The 22,357-nt window shown below is 39.7% G+C and overlaps 1 protein-coding gene across 1 annotated transcript in view; it reads right to left on the bottom strand.

The window, feature by feature from the left end:
* COL6A5 (collagen type VI alpha 5 chain) overlaps positions 1-21,771 on the bottom strand; it is a 98,642-nt gene extending 76,871 nt beyond the window's left edge. Inside the window, exons 1-8 of the mRNA XM_064378680.1 lie at positions 21,693-21,771; positions 20,379-20,473; positions 18,124-18,723; positions 14,613-15,245; positions 12,099-12,659; positions 8,288-8,842; positions 5,255-5,830; positions 1,647-2,222 (exon numbers count right to left, since the gene is read on the bottom strand). Of these exons, the coding sequence (XP_064234750.1) occupies positions 1,647-2,222; positions 5,255-5,830; positions 8,288-8,842; positions 12,099-12,659; positions 14,613-15,245; positions 18,124-18,723; positions 20,379-20,445 (3,568 nt within the window). The 5' untranslated portion in view covers positions 20,446-20,473; positions 21,693-21,771. The remainder of the gene's footprint in view (positions 1-1,646; positions 2,223-5,254; positions 5,831-8,287; positions 8,843-12,098; positions 12,660-14,612; positions 15,246-18,123; positions 18,724-20,378; positions 20,474-21,692) is intronic.
* Between the last annotated feature and the right edge of the window lie 586 nt (positions 21,772-22,357).

Below are 22,357 nucleotides of genomic sequence, written 5' to 3'. Positions count from 1 at the left end.
GACACTGGCTGCTTTATCATATACATATATGTGTATATGTGTATCACATATATATGTGATACCAACATATATCACAGGGGTTTTGTCTGTTCCCTTTAAAATATTAAAAGTTCCAATTGCTATTTGAAGTTCAAATGATAGTTTAGTTTCGTTCTCAGAGGCTTTTGTATGTGTGTGAACACGCACATGGGCATGGATGCAGATTTTTTCTTTTAATGGTGACATATTTTAATTCATAGCATCAGAATACATTAAAGTTTTGAGCTATCCTTACAGGTTATTTAAGTTTTAGAGATCACAAACACAGATGGCTGCAAAGGCGGGTAGATAAGACAGATGACTCAAGTGGGCAGGGTGTGAGGAAAATGAACTGGAGAACAATGACCCGCTTCTGGATCTGTTCACTGTTCAGCTCTGGCTGACAGTAGCTATGTGGGAAATGGGGCCCAATGTTGTCAGATCTCCTGATTTTTCAAAAAGGAGGCTGATGTCTACATTTTTAACGTAGAACCTTCAGTGTGAATGCTGTCAACTAATTTAGCAACTCATCAACACTGGATGCGACAAACAAACTGCCACTGCACGCTGCCGTTTGGTTACTCTGATCCTGCCCCGTTGCTCATTTTACAGACGAGGAAACAGCAGTGTGTGGAGGTTGTTGCTGCTGAACCAGAGTTAGCACTCTGGCTTTCTGATTCCAGGCCCAGGACTCTGTCCACCACTATAATCTGCCTCCACTTGAGCACCGCAAATGGGACACAAAAGATGTGGAGAGTTTGGAAAGAGTAACACATTTCGTGAAAGAAGTGGCTTCAATCATAACAACTTTAGAAACATAAGCACTCTGAGGAATTTCTGCATGTTGTGCAAATTCCACAAACCATTATCATGCTCCCTTACATGCTATCCTCCCAACTCCCAGCCTCAAATTTATAGAAGCTGAGTCCCCTGTGGCCACTCTCAGCTGGAGCTGAATAGTGGCATTCCTGTGAAATGGATCACTGTTTTCCAGTTCACTGTCCACATATTCTGCTCACTTGACTCATCTCCACTACCTACCTGGCCTTTGCAGCCATGTGCCTTTGTGACTTCTGGATTAAATAACCTCTAAGGACAATTCAGATCTTTACTAGGCTATGATTATATAAATGTAATCATTAAAAGAAGAAAAATACACTGCACACACACACACACACACACACACACACACACACACACACGTCCCTTACAAGATGGTTTAACAAAGGTACAATAGTAAAACTTCCAATCAGCAAATGCTTATTTTACTTACTTTCTACTGGATGGAGGGCATTTACTAGGAATTCCAGAAATGGAAAGGAGAGAAATAGGAGACAGAGATCCAGGTGCTAAAAGTAGAATAAACACTGGATTGCCATCAGGTAACTGGGCTGACCAGAGGACATACCCCAGCAGTTCCCTGTAGCCTCTACACCCTCTCCTTGTCTTTTAGGGAGGCTGAGTTATCCAAACTTCCTGGAAGCAGAGAAGTCTCTTCTCACTGCACAATTAGTGAGATATTGTCACTAAATATATGTTCTAAATATATGCTCTGCTAGCCCATAAGACACTCTAGGGAAATGGAGAAATGAGTTTTCATGGAAGAAAACCAAACAAGGAGCACTTACTGGTTTTCCCGCAGCTCTGGCAGATTTCGCGGACGATTCTTTTTTTCACATCCACGTTTTTTAATTTATCAAAGTCTTGAAAAGTGATTATTTTTTCAGAATTGCCTGTTATTGGCAGAAGCTGTTCCTTGTGAACATCTCCTATGCCCAAAACCAGGACACAAATTCCAAGGTCCTTCAGGGTTTTTACTGCACCCGCCACATTATAGCGAGGATCTCCAGATGTGATAACAACCAAAGTTTGGGGGACACCAGCATTTCTTCTCCCACCAGCACGCAGATTAAACATATTGCTCACTTTTTTAAGGGCATAGTCAATTCTTGGAAACCCATTGCTCTTGGAGACAGTCTGAATTTGAGTCTTCCACTGGGTTTTATTCAGAGAGCTTTTCAACTCAATAATATTCTGGTAGTCACTTCCAAATTGAGCCATACCAATTTTCATTCTCTGAGACTGAATGTCAAAATTATCAATTAAGTCTGACAAGAAAGTTGTCATGGTAACAAAATCTGAATTAGATACTCTGTCAGAGCCATCGCAGAGGAAAATCACATCAGCTTCCTGAAGATTACAGACTGCAATAGAAAAAAGAATACATTATTTTCCTCATGAATCATTCTACATTTTTCTTTTACTCATATACTTAAATTGCTTTACTAAATACTTCACTGGCTTTACATTAGCAAATTGAGACAAGTTAACGAGAGAGAATCACTGACCCTCAAAAAGAAGAACAAATAGCAAAAGGAGGAAAGACAATAGTTTTTATCAAAATTTAATTATTTATACAATCCATTTGAAAAGACACTGAAAGCTAATCAGAGAAAGAAAGTAAGAAGTTTGAATACATTTCATGTACTCATTAAAAGGTGATTACAAAGGCTAGATGTCCCTTCAAAATCTGACCTTTACCCCATCAAGATGATAGTACTTACTTACTATACTATTATTAGTACTCTTGTTACTATTCATGTTATCACTTTACATTCATATCGAGGAGTGGCATTTTTAAAATGCTTTTGGCATACAATAACAACATTAATATTCACAACCACCCTATAAGCAATTATTCTAATTTTATAAATATAGAAACAGAATTCAGAGGTTAAGTGTCTTGCCTAGGAGCACACAATTACTATGGATTGGAGCTGGTAATCTGGATCTCCAGATCTTTTTTACCCATACATTTAGCACTTTTTTCCTGCTGCAATGCTTTTTAAGAATATCATGACCCAAATGTTAGAACTTCTCAGAACAAGTGTGAATGGCCAGCAAATAGAACATACGGTCATCTTTCTGAAGTTCAATCTGAAATGTCCCAAAACCAAAGAGTGACTTTTTCTATACTCATTTCCAGCCAAACTCAATGGCTATGGTAGGGGCAGCACTATGGTTGATTACTAAAGGTAATTGAGACAGTAGGTTACCCATAGTCACATGATTCCTTTTAAGAGTGGTGTGGCAGACACAGAGATGGGCTGCCTGGATAGACTTGCAGGGAAGAACTTACTTCCCAGCTATGGGAGTATGGGCAGGCAGTAGAGAGCTTCTTGTTGTCAGCACTTTCAGGGTCTGCCTCACCATAGAGAGATGCCTCGCCAAAGATCACGCCCTTCCTAAGGCAGCCACATTCAGGCACTAAGTGGGAAGGGAGTTCTCACAGTCCCAGCCATTTCAGGCTGATGCTGGACAACTCTCATGGGCGATATTTACTTCAGAGCTCTCTGCTAGGCTTGGAGCTTTGTTTAGCCTATGTCACTATTTCAGTTATTTGGCCCATCTTGCTTTCCCCATTGATTTTACAGGTGTGGATCCCTAATAAGCATCTTCCATCCCAAACTCCATCTCAGCACTACCTCAGAAATGTAGGGCATGGGAAATGAGAATAAAACAGCCTCCACATTCCTAGGAAAAGACTATAATCTTAGTAATGTAGTAGATTTGGAGGGCACCCCAAATAAATGAGATTAAGCCTGCCTGCGGAGCTTGTAATCTGTGACAGATACAGATAGGAAAACAGTAAGTACACGTCAAGTGCTACCACTTGGAAAAATAGAAGGTGTGAGAGTCGGGGGACACAGTGGGAACATGGGGTCAGGTTTTGGGCCAGGAAACTAGCAAAAAAAGACTGAAACTTGACAGAAAAGTGAGATGTAGGCAGGCACAGTGGTGGGCTGGGGTGTTCATGGTGGGCAGGATAGTGTGCACAAAGATGTGGAGGAATTTCAGGACAGGGTAGATTGTGAAGAGGGGAGAGGTGATCAATGAGCTTGGCGAGGTGGCTAGATAGAGCTCAGGAGTTTAGAAATTGCCCAGGGCACAGGGAGGCCTCCAAATAAAAATAATACTGTAAGCAGAAGAGTGACATATCCAGTGTGTAGGAGAAAGAACACTCAGTGTTAAGTGGACTGGCAGGTGTCGGGACTGATGGAGGGAGCCCAGGCTTCAGGGTGAGAGTCCAGGGAGCGGATAGAACTGGCAGAAGAACTAGGGTGGTCTTGCTGTCTTGAGAAAAATCATAATTTTCCCTGGATAAAGATGATCATCATTCAATATCTGAAACCAAGAAGACGAATTAATTGCCCACTTAAGTAAGGTAAAACTACGGTGGTCAAGGGTAGTTTTATTTAGCCAAGCAAATGCTGATCTGACACAGGATTTGAGGGAAGGTTTTGTTTGGGGTTGGACAAGTTACAGATATGGAAGTGGGTTAATGTCAGTCTTATAAATATGATTTATTTATATTAGTTACAAAAGTGAGCTTCATATTGGTAGAGAGGAAGGAACAAAGGAGGAAAGAAACAAGAGGAGGGAGGAAGAAAGGAAGCTAAGAAGAAAGGAAATTCAATAGTTTGATTCATTTGCCAGATTGGGAGGACTGGGCCAATACACAAATCACAGGAATTCGGATCTTCCAAGTAGGCACAGCAGCCCTTCCTAGGTAACTCATCAGTCTCTGCTGCTTTGGAGACCACAAGTGGCAAATCTCACCCTGTCCTCACTCAAATGTGGTATCTCCAGCCTACCAACCCCAATGGTAGCTGGTAATCATCTACTCCAGGTTCAACTCTCATATCCTGCCCTCTGCACTGGTGGCTCTTACCCAGAAAAGCATATCAGGCCACTTGAATTTTGATGTCTAAGATGCCCGTGATCCCATTTAGAAGGCCCTGGATCTTTGAAGACAAAAGCCTATCCATTTAAACCATGAAACTTTCCACTTGAGTTTGGCCTGAAACTGAAGTCCAATGGCTCCACTGACACCATTAACTAAATGGAGCACCATGAACAGCCATTAAATGGGGTAACCTGAATATGACCCTAATAGGAATTCCTTTCTGCCAGAAAAAGGCAACAGAGTAGCAAAACGTCAGGGACTGCACCTGAAACTTTCCTGTATAAGCTCTTCAGGGCATGCTGTGGTGGGAAGGAACCTTTCAGATCTTGTTTGATCAACCTATTTCTTTTAGAGATGAGAAAACTGATAGCCTGAGCAGAGAAATGTTCAGTCTGTAACATCCAGGTAATAGGAGACCCAAAAATTTCAAAAATTTTTTGTTTAAATTTTATTGCTACCCCGATAGAAACTTTAAAAGTAACAACTTACCCTCTGGTGCTTCAGTACACATACTTTCTTGTACAGGTGCGTAGATATCTTTCAGTTTGTCAAAATTATCTACATAGATAGTATTGTTTTTATTCCCTGCCATACCCTCAAGTTCCTTTTGGTCGGCTTTTCCTACACCCACTGCTAAGATGGTGATGCCTTTGTCTCTCAGTTTCGCTGCCGTGTCGTTGAGCTCAACACGGTCATCAGATTCCCCATCAGTGATGACAATCAGCATCTGCTTCACATTTTGGTTGATGCGACTGCCGTGTTCCTCTGTGAACAGGGCATTTGCGTGTTTGAGAGCCTTAGCAGTGTAGGTGTTCCCTCCAGTGTCCCTGCGCATCCTCAGATTCTCAATGATTGCTGATCTGTTTGAGTACGTATTAAGGTAGAAAAGGATCTCAGGATCGTCAGAGTATTTGAGAGCTCCAAACTGAACTCGGTCCCTGCCAACATCTGCCTTCTTCACCAAATGCATAGTTAGGTTAATCATGTGATCTCGAGATTGTTCTGCTATGCTACCTGAATGATCCAGCACAAACACAACGTCTAGCAGTTTAATCCTTTTACAATCTGAAAGAAGAAGAAAGCAGGAGTCACAAACTTTCTGCAGTGCATTCTACATAGGCTGCTGAGAAGTGAAGCGAACTAGCATTTGCCATGATGACCCTACTATATGTCAGACACTACATCTCACTTACTTCTTAGAGGTGGCTGCTGCCATTTTATAGAAAAAAAAAAAGGCCAAGGCTCAGGGAAATGCAATTTGCCTACATCATGACTCCAAGGACATTTGTACCCTATCTATATCACTCCTGGATCGGTGGTCCTTATGCCACACCAGTCTATTTTGCTGCATCTCACTAGGACATGTAATGTCTTTTTCTAAGCAGGCTTTCAACTGAAAGGCAATGTTCAAAGCTAGTTCAATGCCAATGTAATGGTGAGACATACTGATGTTTGCCAAACTGGCCTGCTATTTTAAAAAGCTCAGGAGTTCACTGTATAACTAGGGGTTTTTACCCTACTCCCTCTGGCTCCAGGTATCTTTTGATCCTCAGTGTGCAAACCATCCCTTGTGCATCATGTCTCTCTGCAGTTACTTATGCTTTTTCCCCTTACCTTTTGAATTAGAACTCAGAAGGGAGTGGACCCAAGTAGGAGGAGAGCAAAGACTTCCATCACCTCTTCCCTGACCCCAAACCCTCCTCCACATTAGAAGCCAAGTTACTGTTATGGTTGGCTTTCCAACGTGTGGACTCTTTCCTCACCTTTTTCCTTCCCTCAATAACTTATGAATGTGTCTTCCAAAGATTTGCTGTCTCCACTTTCCACCTGCCTAGCTAATCATCAACTCTTATTTCATATATATATATATATATTGAAATATATATATATATATTTTTTTTATATATATATATATATTTATATATATATATATATTTTTTTTTTTTTTTGAGACAGAGTCTCTCTCTGTCGCCCAGGCTGGAGTGCAGTGGCGTGATCTCGGCTCATTGCAACCTCCGCCTCCCAGGTTCAAGTAATTCTCTGCCTCAGCCTCCCAAGTATCTGGGATTACAGGCAGAGGCCACCACACCGGCTAATTTTTTGTATTTTTAGTAGGGATGGGGTTTCACCATCTTGGTCAGGCTGGTCTTGAACTCCTGACCTCATGATCCACCCACCTTGACCTCCCAAAGTGCTGGAATTACAGGTGTGAGCCACTGCACCCGGCCTTAACTCTTATTTCTAATAATAAAGTCTCAAATTTTTAAGTTTTTGACACCGTGAATATGCCCAGGTTCTATCTGTAAAAACCTTGGTCAATGACCCACTGAGAATTGGTGACTAGTCATGACCTGATACTTAGGAGACAATCTAATGTATGAGTCAGCTGAAATTTCATGTTATGCTATAGACAGGGCCTCCATGTTTACATTAATCAAAATAAAGAAATGCCGAGAAGAGCCTTGCAGATTTCAAAGTTGAAGCTATAGGCTTTAGGTCCACCTGTCAACATTATCAAGAATTTTGAAATCACTGCCACCTTTGTGGGAAGAAGAAATTCTAATTAAGCTGTTACCAAGGAAACTTTAGAACTATCACCTAACACATAAGTGTTTTTGAGACATTTTCTTAAGTTTCCAAAAATTCCATATGCATTATTTTGAAGAATAAAATCCAATGAAAAACTCTATGTTGCCAGAGGAACGACACAAAACAAATTTACTTCGGTTTGTTTTCTTAGTTGTATCCAAAACACAGAAAATAGGACATGATAGATTTTAAAACACAAGTATTTTGTCTATATGTGGATTGATAGCAAGTTCTCATTCCAAAGACATTAAAATTGATAGGCTGAAACTGAAGGTTGTGCAATACAATTTTAAAAACACTATGATTTGTAAGAATAAAATGATAACCCCAAGTAATCAGAAAAGTCACAAATTAAAATTTTCCAAAGGTATGGAAACATGAATAGGCAAATATAAAATATCCAGTTGATAGAAGTTAAGAATACTAATATGAAGTTATGAAAATAAATACTCTATCTTTAAAATACACAAGAGTTTTTTTTTTTTTTTTTTTTTTTTTATGGTCGGTGGGGCTTAGGATACTGGATATAATTTAACTAAAAGAAAGACGAATTTATGTTTCTAGTTATTTTCTGCTTAACAACGGCTACAGATAGCCAAGAAACAATTCTAGAAAACCATTTGGGATTAAAAACTGGCTCTGGAAGATCCAGGTATGCGGGTATTAAAGAGTTAGACGTTTAAAGTAAAATTCTGGGATCTTTTTGAAATATACTTGTCACCAATGCCATACTATCTTGTGCTAAACTAGATGCCAAAATTGTTAGCCTGAAATATCCCTGGAGGTCACAGGCATTTTAATATAACATAAAGGAGACCAAAACCTAACACTGACGTCCAGGTGGAGGCCAGGGCCAGAGTGCCATACAGTGTTTCTCATTATAAAGTCAACAGCTCACATCCTTGAGTCCTGACAGGTAACAGGGGCACTTACCATGGAGAGCACATACACGAAAGACAAGTTTTCTTTCTAGTGCCTGTAGATGATCGAAGTTCTCAACGTAAAAAACGAGGCTGCCATCCCCACTGATCTCTTCTAGCTGAGATCTATCGGCACCATATACTCCCACAGAGAAGATGGTCACATCTTTGCCCCGAAGAATTCTAGCAGGATCTCTCACATCATCCTGCGCTACTCCATCTGTGATGAGTATGAGAAATTTTTTGGCCCCAAATCGGGCCCCCTTGGAGTGGGCGAAATATTGACCTACAAAATTTAGTGCCTTTCCCATTAAAGTGCCTTTATCGATGAGAGACATTCTATCTATTGCATCAGAAATTTCTTGCTGTGTAAAATATGTATTAAGCTGGAACTCTTCCTTAGGTTCATCACTGAACTGAACAACGCCAATTTGGGTTTTGTCTGCACCAATTTGAATCTTAGTTAACAGGTTTTTCATGAAGATTTTCATTTTCCCAAAATTTTCATTTCCTATACTCCCAGAACTGTCCACCAGAAACATGATGTCAGCCTTCATGTCTTCACATCCTGCATATTAGAACAACAACAACAAAAAGACCAGAAATAACCAGGTTGGAATGATTCTCATGAAGTAAAATTAAGGTAAAAACAAATACATTAATGAGAAAACATTGAAAATTAACTCAAGCAACTGTTGCTATGTTTGAAAATTCTATTTGCTTCTTTAGTAGAAGCTGGTTAACTAGAACCCTGAATCATAAATGCAACTTCCAAAATGGGCATTTATTCGTTCATGTGTGCATGCATAACTCTTTTTTCATATTTCATTCATTCATTCATTCATTCATTCCTAATTTTGAGGTGTATAAAATGCCAAGCATCAGGCCATGTATTAAGGATGTAGTAGTGATACAAAAAAGGAACCAGAGCCAAAGTAATCAATTCCTTGCACTCACAGTACTAATATTCCAGGGCTTTATGTATATTTTTGAGAAACACAATTTCAAATAATTCTTAAATAGCATTATTTTCTGGGATAATTCTAAGTGATTTCATAAATATTATAACTCAATATTAGAAATTGGAGAAAAAGTTTTTACTAGAGATCAGTGCTTTAGTAAGCACATACTCAATTCAACATGGACTGTTCCTTCATACATAAAATTTGTAGACAGCCTACTGATTGGGAATGGACATACATATATGTGTGTGTGTACATATATACACATATGCATATACACACAACGAACATACATACCTATGTATGTACATATATACGTGCACAAAGGTATGTATGTTCATTGTTCTATGTATAATATATAGACATATGTACATATATAAAACAAATTTCTATAATCCATTAAAACAGTATTATTAATTGATGGTACATACGTTGTATATATATAAAACCTACTATCTTTAGTATGTATCTTTTTAGTGTTAATCCCTTTTATCTATCTGTAATCTCTGCCATCCTCTTACAGTTTCTCCCTCAATACTCTGAAGTCTATCCCAGACTTCATGAAAATAAACAGAGCATCAGCCATATGTTTACAAAATGAAAAGATATTAACTATTTCTCAATAAATGTGTAAGGTCAGCCTTCTGATCCACCAGGAGGACTGACATCACAATTTTAAGACTCAAGCTGCCATGGAGCCATCTTGAAAGTCATGAGAGGAGAAATTGCTGAAGATGTTTGTGGCCTTGACAGAGTGGCCTTGACCACTGTGGTGAAGTGTGGAAGATTCTCTTCCATGTAACACACATTAAAGAAATAGGCTTTTACATAGTTTATATTCACAGGATCTACCTCCTGATATCTATTGGTGACAGAAACTACTTATTGTCCCCAAATATCTATCTTTCTATTCTTCTAGGTTAATAAAATTTTAGATAGGTAGATGATTGCCCAGCTAAAGATTATATTTCCCAGCCTTCCTTTAAGCTAGCTGTGGCCTTGTGTCTAAGTTTTAACCAAAAGGTATGAGCAGAAGTGATCTGGCCACTTCTGGGTCTTACCATTTAAACAGTTGAGTGTGGTAAGCTCCCTTCATCCTTTCTCCCTTTCTGTGGATGGGAGGTGATAAGAACTGGATCTTCAGTTTTGACCTAAAGATGGAAGCTCTGTGTTGAGGATAGAATAGCCTCTCTACTAGACCTGGACTATTCACCCTAAACTATTATGTAAGAGAAAATAATATTCTGTACTGTGTAGTCTGGGGTCTTTTTGCTATGGCAGCTTAACCTGCCCCCTACTGATACACTGTGCCTCACTCCATCTGCATCTGCTCTTAGACTCATTAGTGGTTTTCTAGCTCTGCAAGCTTTGTCTCCTTTGTTTTCCTGCTTCTCTGTTCATCATTTTATGACTCATTTTCTTGTCTACAGCATATCCCCTCCTCCAGGCATGTCAGTGCTCAGGCTGACTACTTCAACTGCAACTACCTGAAGTGAAAGGGATGTACTCTACCTCCCTAGATTCGTCCAGGACCTTCTCCCTTGAAAGGATCTGAGATACAATCTACTTTATGCTTCCTGGAATCCTTTTACTTTTCTTGGCATCAACTCCAGGAAACACCAGGGAATCTTTTATTCTCACACTCTTTCTGAAACATAAAGACCCAACTCTGTTACTGTCCATAACAGGGAGAAAAATGAACAAAACTGTTACTTAGGATTTTGTTGTTTATGCCATGTATTTGCTTACATAGTTTTTTTAGTGGCTCAGAGAAAATTCAAACACATTTTCAGTTTAGTAAGTTCAAATAAGTGAGAATTCTCTTCCTTTCCTCATCAGTGAGCCCCTTAACCAACTTCTGCAACAGCTCACTTTTATGTAGCTGCTTACTATGTTCCAGGCACTCCTCTAACTGCTCCACATGGGTTATCACCATTAGGCTTCACAATAAGCCTACAAACAAGGAAACCAAGGCAAGTAGACAGTAAGTTATTCAAGGTCTTGGCTAATCAGTGGTAAAGCTAGTGTGTGAACCTTGACTCTGACTCTAGCATCTTTCTTCTTTACCAATGAACTAACATGGTTCTCAGCGGGCAATATTTTCCTGTGCTAATACTGGCAGTCAACACATACCATCATGAACTAGTAAGTGGTGTAAGTGGCCATTATTAATAAGAGAAATAACAGACAATCAGATACGGAAATTTGCAAATTGTTTCTCCTAACTTTTGGTACTTAATCTCTAATTAGAACAAAAAATGCAAATGTGCTTTTGTTATAAATAACAATGAACAATTATTACATATATGCTTGATATGTATTTAATATAAAAATGATGGTTGGCATTTATGGTGCTCAACCTATAAGGATTCTCCGATGTAGGTATTATCCTCATTTTATAAATGACAATGCTGCAGGCTCAAGTGGAAGTATGTGAGTCAGACCCTAAGCTATCTAGAGCCAAAGTCCATTTTCCTACCACCGTACCCACCTGTGCACACACAAACACTGTACTTCCCCTGTACTCATCTGTGTATGCACGTGCACACGTGCACACACACTCACATGTAGAATAGAATCTTTTTCACTCCACAGCAGTGGGTTTTGTCAAGGCCCCAACATTCTTAGCAACTTTCCCACTTACGACTTCCAAGATGGCTTTGGGGCAACTGTGTAGAGAGATTCTCCAGTCTTGGCATTTGGTTTAAAATTCAGGGGCTGAATCCCTCCATGGTGATAAAGGAAGTTAGCAAAATGTTATCCAGACAATTAGTCACATCAGATCTTGTCTCATCCTGGTCACTAATCTGCCTAAAGCAATTGATGAAATGTGGAGAATAAAGCCTTTTTTGTTTTGCTTACCTTTTTCAGTGCAGATTCCACGAATAACTTCATTTTTTATACTTTTCAAAGCATCAAAGTTCTGCCCAAAGCTAACCCTTTCTTCTTTCCCAGCAATTTCTTGCAGCTCTTTTTTATTAGCTTCCCCAATGCCAATTGCGTGAACAGTGATTTGCTCAGCCCTTACTCTCTTAGCAGGTTCCACAACACTGTACTGGGACTTCCCATCAGTCAACACAATGAGGTAACAGGGAACCTGGCTCATTCTATCCTTAATTCCATTTTTTATTCTTGGCAGTATGAAATCCAGAGCTTTTCCAGTATGAGTGTCACCTGTTAGTTGCTGAATGTTTAAAATAGCCTTTCTTAAGTCAATGTCATTAGAATAGTCAGTGATACTAAATTCCACTCGCATCTTGTCTGAAAACTGCACAACTCCAACTCGGACTTTGTCTGGGCCAATGCTAAACATTTCTGTCACTTCCAACATAAATTTCTTGATTTGCTCAAACTGTTCCTCCCGGATGCTGGTTGAGCCATCAATGAGAAAATGGATATCAGCCTCTTTTGTATCCACACAGCCTGAAAAAAAAAGTACATTCTCTGTAAATTGAAGACAACCTAGAGAGAACTTTGCCAGAGGGTTTGTGAAGGAACATGAGGCTGAGGCGTTTCTAAAGAACAAATACTTCGTTTTTGCATACAGCCTGCACACTTCATTAAGCACATTCATGCCCATTTTCTCATTTGAAATTTACAACAACCTTGTGAGGAAATTGAAACAGAACAAGATATAGTGGTTTGTGTGTAAGGCCACATAACCAGTAAATTAAAGAATAAAGACCAAATTCCCAAGACTCTAGCCTCTAAGTTTAATAGTTTTTCTAGCATTGACACCTGCCTTCTTAGACAGTTTATGTCCTATCATTTCTTGAGAAAAGGCAAGGGACTGATGACCTTCTATTCTTATTTCCCCAATAATCTCTTCTTCCCAAAGCAACTAGAACAAGATATTTAAAGCTAAACTTAGATCCCATTGTTCTTCCATTTAAATGATCTATCATTGCATTTGGAACTGAAAAACTAAAAATTGGCCTTATCTTGTCTCCTGCTTTTCTCTCTGACCCTATTTCCAACAATTCTTCATCTCACTCACTGTACTCCAACCACACTGGGCTTCATTCTGTTCTTAGAACGTGTCTCTGGGTCTTTGCACATGCCCTCTTCTCTTCTTGAAATGTTCTTTCCCCCAAATATCCACATGGATGCTTCCTTCTCATCATGGATGTATCAAGTCAGTTCTTATAAAAGGTCTTCTCTTCCCCCTATCTAAAGCACACCTGTCATTGCCTATCTTCTTACAATGTTTATTTTCTTTATGTTACTTTCTGAAGTTAGTTTATTCATTTGTTAATGAGCATGGCCTGTTTCTTACTACAGAATGTAATCCATAATGACAAACACTTTTGTTTACTTCTCTGTTTCTGCCCAGTAGGCCTGGCACATCATAGGAGTTCAATTTTTTTTTTAAATAAAAGACTTCTTGATGTTCCTTCCTTTGTTAAGCTGAATCTGTGAAAAACTACTTTCGTTTTCATAGTAGTCTATTTACCTCTGTCACACTAGCCACATTTCAAGTGCCAGTAGCCACATGTGGCTGGTGGCCGACCTAGCGGACAGTGCAGATAAATAACATTTCCAGCATCACATAAAGCGCTGTTGGACAGCACTGATATATACAATGCAATAGCATTTTTTAAAACTCTGTGTGTGTTTGTCTGTATGTGCGTGAGTGGAAGGAAGACAGAGAGAGGGAGACGGGTGGAGAGATGGAAGAAGGGAGGGAGAAAAAGAGAGACAGAGGAGACTAAAGACAACAGAAAAAATGTTAATGGTTTTATCTGAAGACAGAATTACAGATGATTCTATTTTCTTCTGTATGTCATACAATAGCCATACTATTACAATATATATTTTTTTGAGACAGAGTCGCGCTCTGTCACCAGGCGCCAGGCTGGAGTGCAGTGGCGCGATCTTGGCTCACTGCAACCTCTGCCTCCTGGGTTCAAGCAATTCTCCTGCCTCAGCCTCCCAAGTAGCTGGGACTACAGGTGTGCCACCACACCCAGCTAATTTTTGTATTTTTTTTAGTAGAGACAGGGTTTCAACATGTCAGCCAGGAAGGTCTCAATCTCTTGACCTCGTGATCCGCCCACCTCGGCCTCCCAAAGTGCTGGGATTACAGATGTGAGCCACTGCACCTGGCCTCTACAATATTTTATAATTAACATATATTTCACATTTTATTGAGGTATGATTTACATGTTATAAAATTGATCTATTGTAAGTGTATTGTTCAATGATTTTTGGTAAATGTTTGAAGTTGTACAAGCATCACCAAAATCCAGTTTTAGAACATTCCTACAACTCCTGAAAGTTTCTTTATCCAATTACAGTCAATCCTCACTCCCACCCTAGTCCTAGGTAACCACTTATATTACTTTTATAATAAGAAAATTATTTTTAAAAACATACCAGTTTTATCAAGATTCCTTTCTTCAGCATAAGTAGAAATTTGGGACCATACTTCACTCTGGAGCTTTTTCAGGAACTTTGTACTGTAAGTTTCTAAGTCTGCATAGGACTTCAGCATGGAAATTGTCTGTTCTGGAGGGTAAGACACTATGTCTTCTAACTGGGTATTGTTAGCCCCTTGGATGCTCAAGGCAAACACAGTTACATCCTCCAGCCGAAGGTTCAGCGCAGCATCATGCACCTCATCATCTGATGGTCTGTGGGTGACCAGGACTGCAATCTGAGGCACTCCTTGTGCCCTTCTGCTGCCATGTGACTCTGAGAAGCCTTCTCTTCTCATCTGCTCAATGGCAGCCCCTGCATTGGATTTCCCAACCTGGATGGAAAGCTTCTTGATTTGCTGCTGAAATTCAGATTGGGTTGTGCTTGATTTAAGAAAAGATATAGTCTTGGCACTATTGCTGTAACTAATCAGTCCAAGTCGCATACAATTTTCCTTCACATCCATGGAGCTGGTGACGTTCTCCAGGAAGGCCTGAAGATGCCTTAAATTTTGTCTGGTCCCAAGTGACTCATCCACCAGGAACACGAGGTCAGCAAGTGAATCCTTCTGACAGGATATGGGGAAGGGAACTATAAAGAGAGAAAAAGTGTGAGGATTAGTATAAACCACTGGCCCAGAGAGAGAAAGGCACTTTATACATTGTCAAGCAAGTTAGGATAGAGGTAGTCATGATGGATGTAGACAGCATTGTTTTCTTTTAGTGAACAAATCAAAATTCTAAACAAGACTTCCAAGGTCGTTGACTTCACAAGCATTGCATATGCTGCTCCCTCTGTCTGAAGAATGCTTCTGACCCATTTTCCTACCACATCCCATGTACACCACCACAATCATCTCCATAACCACCATCACCACTGGTATGATCACCACCACCACTGCCATCAGTTTCATCTCCACCACCACCACCACCTCCACTACCAGTGAAGTGAAGGAACCACCATGTACCACCATCACTGCTACCTTTACCACTGCCACCAGCACTCTCAAGAACTAGGATGCAAAGATGAGTTAGCAGAAATATCTCTAACCACAGGAAGCTGATATTCTCTGGGGAGGGCAGATAACTAGATTGTGTTATTTCACACAGTAATAAGTGCTAGCAAGGAAATAAAACAGGTGACTTGACTGAGGGACTACACTGTGGCTAAGGGAGGGTTAACTTACTTGAGACTTGAAGAAATCAGGAAAGGCCTATCTGAGAGGAGCACATATGGGTTAAGAAATTAATGAGGCCGGGCGCGGTGGCTCAAGCCTGTAATCCCAGCACTTTGGGAGGCCGAGGCGGGTGGATCACGAGGTCAAGAGATCGAGACCATCCTGGTCAACATGGTGAAACCCCGTCTCTACTAATACAAAAAATTAGCTGGGCACGGTGGCGCGTGCCTGTAATCCTAGCTACTCAGGAGGCTGAGGCAGGAGAATTGCCTGAACCCAGGAGGCGGAGATTGCGGTGAGCCGAGATCGTGCCATTGCGCTCCAGCCTGGGTATCAAGAGCGAAACTCCGTCTCAAAAAAAAAAAAAAAAAAAAAAAAAAAAAAAAAAGAAATGAATGAAGAGAAGAATTCAGCCACATGGAGTTCTACAGGAAGAGGAATTCTGGCAGATAGAATAGCAAGAGGTGGGAAAAAGCAAGCAGTTCAGAGTGGTTGGAGCCCATGAGTGAGGGGAAACACTGACAGATGAGGTCACAGGGAAGCAGGGCCCACATCTTCTGAGAGTTACATGAACTTACTTAAATATTTTAAATATCATTCCAGTTGCTGAGAGCAAATAATGAATTCAGGGATAATAATTAAGAAACAATGGCCCTAGTCCAGGAAAGAGATAATGATTCTTGGACAAGTATTATAGCAGCTAAGATGGAATGACAAAGATAGTTTTGATATGACTTAGAGGTAGAACAGAAAGCTAGATTAAAAAATTGGATGTGAGAACAAAGGAAGAAGTGGTGAAAACTCCTGGGTTTTTGGCCTGAACAACTGAGTGAATGGTGGTGGTGTCCTTTTTCAAGATAGGGAAGATAGTGGGAAAAACAAGTTATAGAGGGAAGCAAGTTATATTCATGTTCTGTTTCAGACATGGTAAGTTTGAGAAACTATTGAGTATTGAAAAGGAGATGCCAGGTAAGCAGGTGGTTATACAAATCTGGAATCTAAAAGAAAGTACACCATATTCACATAAAACATAGACTCAAGAATAGGTGGATGAACTGCAGCTGTGTAAAGCATAGTCAAGAGATTAGCTCAGCCTTGCCAAGAACTACTCATCTGTGAGTTCTTAGAAGACAGAAAGCATGTCTTACTTATCACTATCCCTACAGTACCTGGTGCCTGGTGAGAGCTCAAAAATATTTATGGAATTAAAAATAATTCTTATAAACCTACCAATCTACTCTGAATCCCCCACAGTTAGCTAAAACAAACTCCAAGCATGACCTTCTCAGATAAGTATTTATTTGCAAAGTTGTTACTGTTAATAGTAAACCGTGTGCCAAATGCCATACAAGTCACCTCACTCATATTATAAGGTAGACGCTATTATCCTTACTTTAAGGTAAGAAAACTGATGCTCAGCGTTAAGTAAGGGACTCAGTGTCCTAAGTGGCCAAGCCAGGGTTTGAGCTCAGACCTTCCTGACTCCAAAGCCCTTGCTCTTAATCTCTAAAAGTCCAAAATGAGCCAACACAGCAGATGCAGGGCTCAAGACTGCAGTCCACTGTATTGCATTACCGTACCACTGAGGACATCCCCTCTTCTTCCTGGTTGAACAGAAAATATGAAAATGTGCTGATGGTGTCTCATTCTAAGGTTATCATTCTCACTGAGTATCACTATATATGAGTTCACAAGCATTTATTAAATATTTATTATGTGCCTCATACTGTAACAAGACCGTGAAGGAAAGAGAGTAGACAATGATCCCATTTCCTTATCTGTAAGATCCTCGTGTATTAATTCATCAAGAAATAGAACACCAGCTCATTGTCAGGCACTGTGCTAGGCACAGAGGATAGAGAGATAAGTTGTCAATCCTGACCTCATATGCTACCTGTTTCTTCCTTGGTGGTGGTGGAGAAGGGAAGAAGGACAAATGCAGAAATGGATAGTTACGGTAAGTGCTGCTGTCATAAGCTGTGCTCAAGGAACTGAAACTCAAAAAGAAATTTGAAAGAAAATATTCCAAGAGGAAAAGAATGTAGGGATGAGATTTATATGACAACAGGAGTTATTCAAGCTATAAGAAAGCAAAGGAGTGCAATAAGATAGAGCTCTTGTCAGAGAAATGGCACAAGCAAAGGCAGAAGTGAGTAAGGTATGATGCGTAGAAGTCTCCAATACTTCAGCATGGCTAATCATGAAAACCTAACAGGAGTTGCAAGAGGTAAGGATGGACAGATGCATACCCACTTGAGGATCAGGCACCTCTTCAACTAAAGGCTTCCTTACCTTGCATATCAGCATCGACTGCTCCCTCCTCGTACTTTGTTACCTCCTTGATGATCTGTGTCATGTTTTGGGAGAATGTGCTGAGGTCTCTGACTGTCCGAAGGTTGAAATGGAAATGGGATGTGGCCATGGCCTTCAGGTTTTCCTCAGAAGCTTCCTGCACCCCCACGGATATGATTTTCACCCCGTCTTTCTGCAGGGCTTTTGAAGCCTCTTCCACGTCATCCTCAGATTCTGCCGAAGCCAGGACCACCAAAATTGGGGGAAACTGTTTCCTGTCTCTCCCATTTGTGGGTGCAGAGAAATAGGTCCTGTGAGCCTCCTGAAGAGCCTTTCCCATCTGCAGGGACCCACCAATGAACTGAAAGTTCTTCTTGAGGTGGTTCAGCATGGGGTTCCTGCCTTTGAAGGTGCTCAGGTGGAATTCACTGTGAAGCTTGTCGCTGTACTGGGCCAGGGCCACACGGTATTTGTCAGCCTCTATGGGGAGACTGTTGATCATCTTGTTGATGAATGTCTTCACAAATGGAAATGACTTAGTTCCCAGGTGATCAGAGCTGTCCACCAAAAACACAACATCAGCATACTCAGGGCCTGGCCCTATCAAAATAAAATAACCACAAGCAAAAACAAAGTTATCATTCAGCCTTTACATTTTAGACCACAATACACATTTGAGACTATGTCCTAGTGTTAAGGATATATCCCAAGAAAAGTGTCTTCTGGAGGTCAAACAGAAGAAACTATAATTGTCTTTGCTAAAATGTCAAACGAAAGGGCTTTATAGCAGTTAGCCAACAGGTTTTTCTTCCCCAACTCTATACTAGAGATAATAAACTTCTTTTCTTTTTTAGTTCTGGGACCCCAAACTCTGATATTGTACAAACACAGAAAGTCCCTGACTTGACTGGTTTGGCTGTGTTCCTATCCAAATCTCATCTTGAATTGTAGCTCCCATAATCCCCATGTTTTGTCATGGAGGGACACGGTAGGAGGTAATTGAATCATGGAGGTGGTTACCCCCATGCTGTTCTCATGATAGTGAGTGAGTTCTCATGGGATCTGATAGTTTTATAAGGAGCTTTTCCCCTTTTGCTTGGTGCTTCTCTCTCCTGCTATCATGTGAAGAAGAACATGTTTGCTTCCACTTCCACCATGATTGTAAGTTTCCTGAGGCCTACTCAGCCATGAGGAACTGTGATACAATTAAACCTCTTTCCTTTGTAAATTACCCAGTCTTGGGTATTTCTTCGTAGCCATGTAAGAATGGGCCAAAGTAGTCTGTGGACTAACAGCAATTTTTGGGACTAGCCTGGACAAGATGATGAAACCCTGTCTCTCCAAAAAATATAAAAATTAGCCAGGTGTGGTAATCTGCACCTGTAGTCCCAGCTACTTGGAAGGTTGAGGCAGAAGGATTGCTTGAGCCCAGGAGGTAGAGGTTGCAGTGACCTGAGAGTGTATCACTGCACTCCAGCTTAAGTGACACAGTGAGTCTCTATCTCAACAAAAAAGATTATAATAGAGCTGAAAAATTCTTATCTAATGACATCATAGCTGTCATAATCTGGTAGTGCAAGGTATTGCCTTTTCTGTGTTTAGATGTGCTCAGATATATAAATTATTACCATTGTATTACACTTGCCTACAATATTCAGCCCAGTAACATGCAGTACAGGTTTGTAGCCTAGGAGCAATAGGCTGTACCATATACCATAGGTGTGTAGCAGGCTACACCATCTAGGTGTAAGCATACTCTGTGATGTTTACACAGTGACAAAATTGCCTAATGATGCATTTCTCAGAAAGTACACCCACTGTTAAGTGACGTATGACTGTGTGTGTATGCACATATGTGTAACTATATATTTCATGCTTGTAAAAGGAAAGGAAGGCAATGGTTTAGTCACAGAAATACTTAGAATTTGTTTTCTATGTGGGGTTCCTTTTCTTTCACTTATTAAGATCAAAACTGATCTATAAACAAATGGACTGACTCAATCCATACAGACATGTAATACTGAGATTGAAGAAAATCAATAGATAATTGAAGTTTTTCTAGCCAGGTGCAATATAACTTACGACTTTTGCTCATGATTTTGTGCTGTCTTTGAGAAATTAAGTTTGTTTGATATTGTATAACAATTACTAAATGCTGTATACTTGATTTTTAGTAAATAAATTATTTCTCTCTGTTTATTAAAATAACATTTACTGAGATATAATAAATTTCCTAAATAATAATATACTAGTACCTGGGCTCTGGTCTGCCAATGTTTCAGTCCAAAGGATTAGGACAAATATAATTAGCAGGATCTTCATTTTGTTAGTGAAGATTTTTACTTCTGTTCTGAAAAAAAAAAATTTGCAATATGAAAAATTTTATTTCGTACCAATAAACAACTCTCAAAACAGTTGTATTAGGGCATGATACACTGTAAACAAGTATTTGTCAATCAGTGTCAAGTGTGTTTATAACATTTATCAAGCATTTGGAGTATCTGTTGAAAACATTAATGCTAATGTTGTGCTTTACAAGTGTCATCTAGTTTAATCCTCACAACAATCTTATAGGGAGGTACAATTATTATACTTATGTGACAGATAAGGAAATTGAAGCATCAAGTGCCTTGGTAAAAGGTAGATCCATAGTACTAACCCAGACAAGGTAATTACATCACCCAACCAATAAAACCTGTCATAAACTTTATACAAAATCAGTGTCCCCACAAAATTTATGCAGTCACTATTCTCTACCTTTCATTGTTATGTCACTATCATATATGTTCATAATTTTGCTTAAAAAGGCAACATGTCTCTTCCCTCATTGAGCCCTTGTGAAAACTGCTTCCTCACTTACAGTTACACCCAATTTGACAAACTACTTTAAGTTTGGTTTTTCCACATTTCACAATCAATTGGAACCCTTCATAGGAAATTAAAATCTCAGAAATTTAACGAAATTAGAGTTTGTTCTTCATAAAAATAAAAATAGATTAAAATCACAAATACTCAAAAAAAAAAATAGATCTGCCTTAAAACAGGTACCAAAGGTATAAGGGCTGACTTTTAGAATTCTTTTGAAATTTCGATTCATTCAGGAAGATTGATAGAATCATTGGAAGCTAGATGTGGAAAAGACCCTATAAATAATTTAGGTTAAACCCACAGTTCAGAGGAAACAACATTTTTATCACCACAAAAAGAAACCCCAAGCCCAGAGCAGTCATTCCCCACTCCTCCCTTCTATAGGTCCTGGCACTGATCTACTTTCTTTCTCTATGGGTTTGCCTATTCTGGACATTTCATATAAACAGAATAATATGTGGCCTTTATGTTTGGCTTCTTTCATTTAGTATGTTTTCAAGGTTTATCCATGTTATAGTATGTATCAGCCCTTAATTCTTTTTTATGGCTGAGTACTATGATGGAAGGACCTGAGGCAGAGAGTGGCAAGAATGAGTGATACTTTAAGGTATTGATTGGCCATTTTGGAGGAGATAAATCCCAAACTAGATTTGGACCCAAAGAAACTCCAAGTTTGAATAGCTCCAAGTGAGCCAACTCACCCTTTCTCACACTTTCAAATGCTCAGACTCTCAGAGGCTGACTGAGAACTCAAAGTTAGTATCACATCTGAGGGAAGAGCACCCCAAGCCCACTTCAGGGTGGACCAACAGCCAAACTGCACATCTGGAGAGAAGGCACATACGCTGAGTGCTGGGAGACAATCAGTTGGCCTTGCTATTTCCTGTGGGGATATTCAGCACATGTAGATCAGCCACATAGAGATGGGGGCTAAAGCTCCCTAGCCACTGCCAGGAGACAAAATCAGAGGGTAATAACAGACTAATGAATAATCATGTCCCTTCTTTTGATTGCATTCCTTTGGTCAAAAATAGCTGTGAAGACAAATCTCATGCATTCTGAATGAGAAACTATTTTTTATGGGGCAATCTATTTTATAACCTATGGCATGAGGTGTTAAAGTAGTTTGGTGAAGTAGGGAGAAAAAGCTTAATTTAGTAAAATATAAAGGTACATGGTAAAGCTTGCAATCCTCTAAGAGGTTCAGACACTAAAGGGAAAAAGAAATTATTTAACAAGTTATAACTACACAACAAAGGCATTGGTATAATTCTTGAATCCATGAAATTGGAAGTAAGTATGTAAACAGTTTATTGGAGGTTTAGACTGCTAAATCCTAAATCAAACATGTCACAAATATTGCAAA

Source organism: Aotus nancymaae, unplaced genomic scaffold, assembly GCF_030222135.1.
Source record: "Aotus nancymaae isolate 86718 unplaced genomic scaffold, 86718_ANA_hifiasm-v0.15.2.pri h1tg000019l, whole genome shotgun sequence".
Lineage (NCBI taxonomy): Eukaryota > Metazoa > Chordata > Mammalia > Primates > Aotidae > Aotus > Aotus nancymaae.
This window is presented reverse-complemented; position numbering and strand designations above follow the sequence as displayed.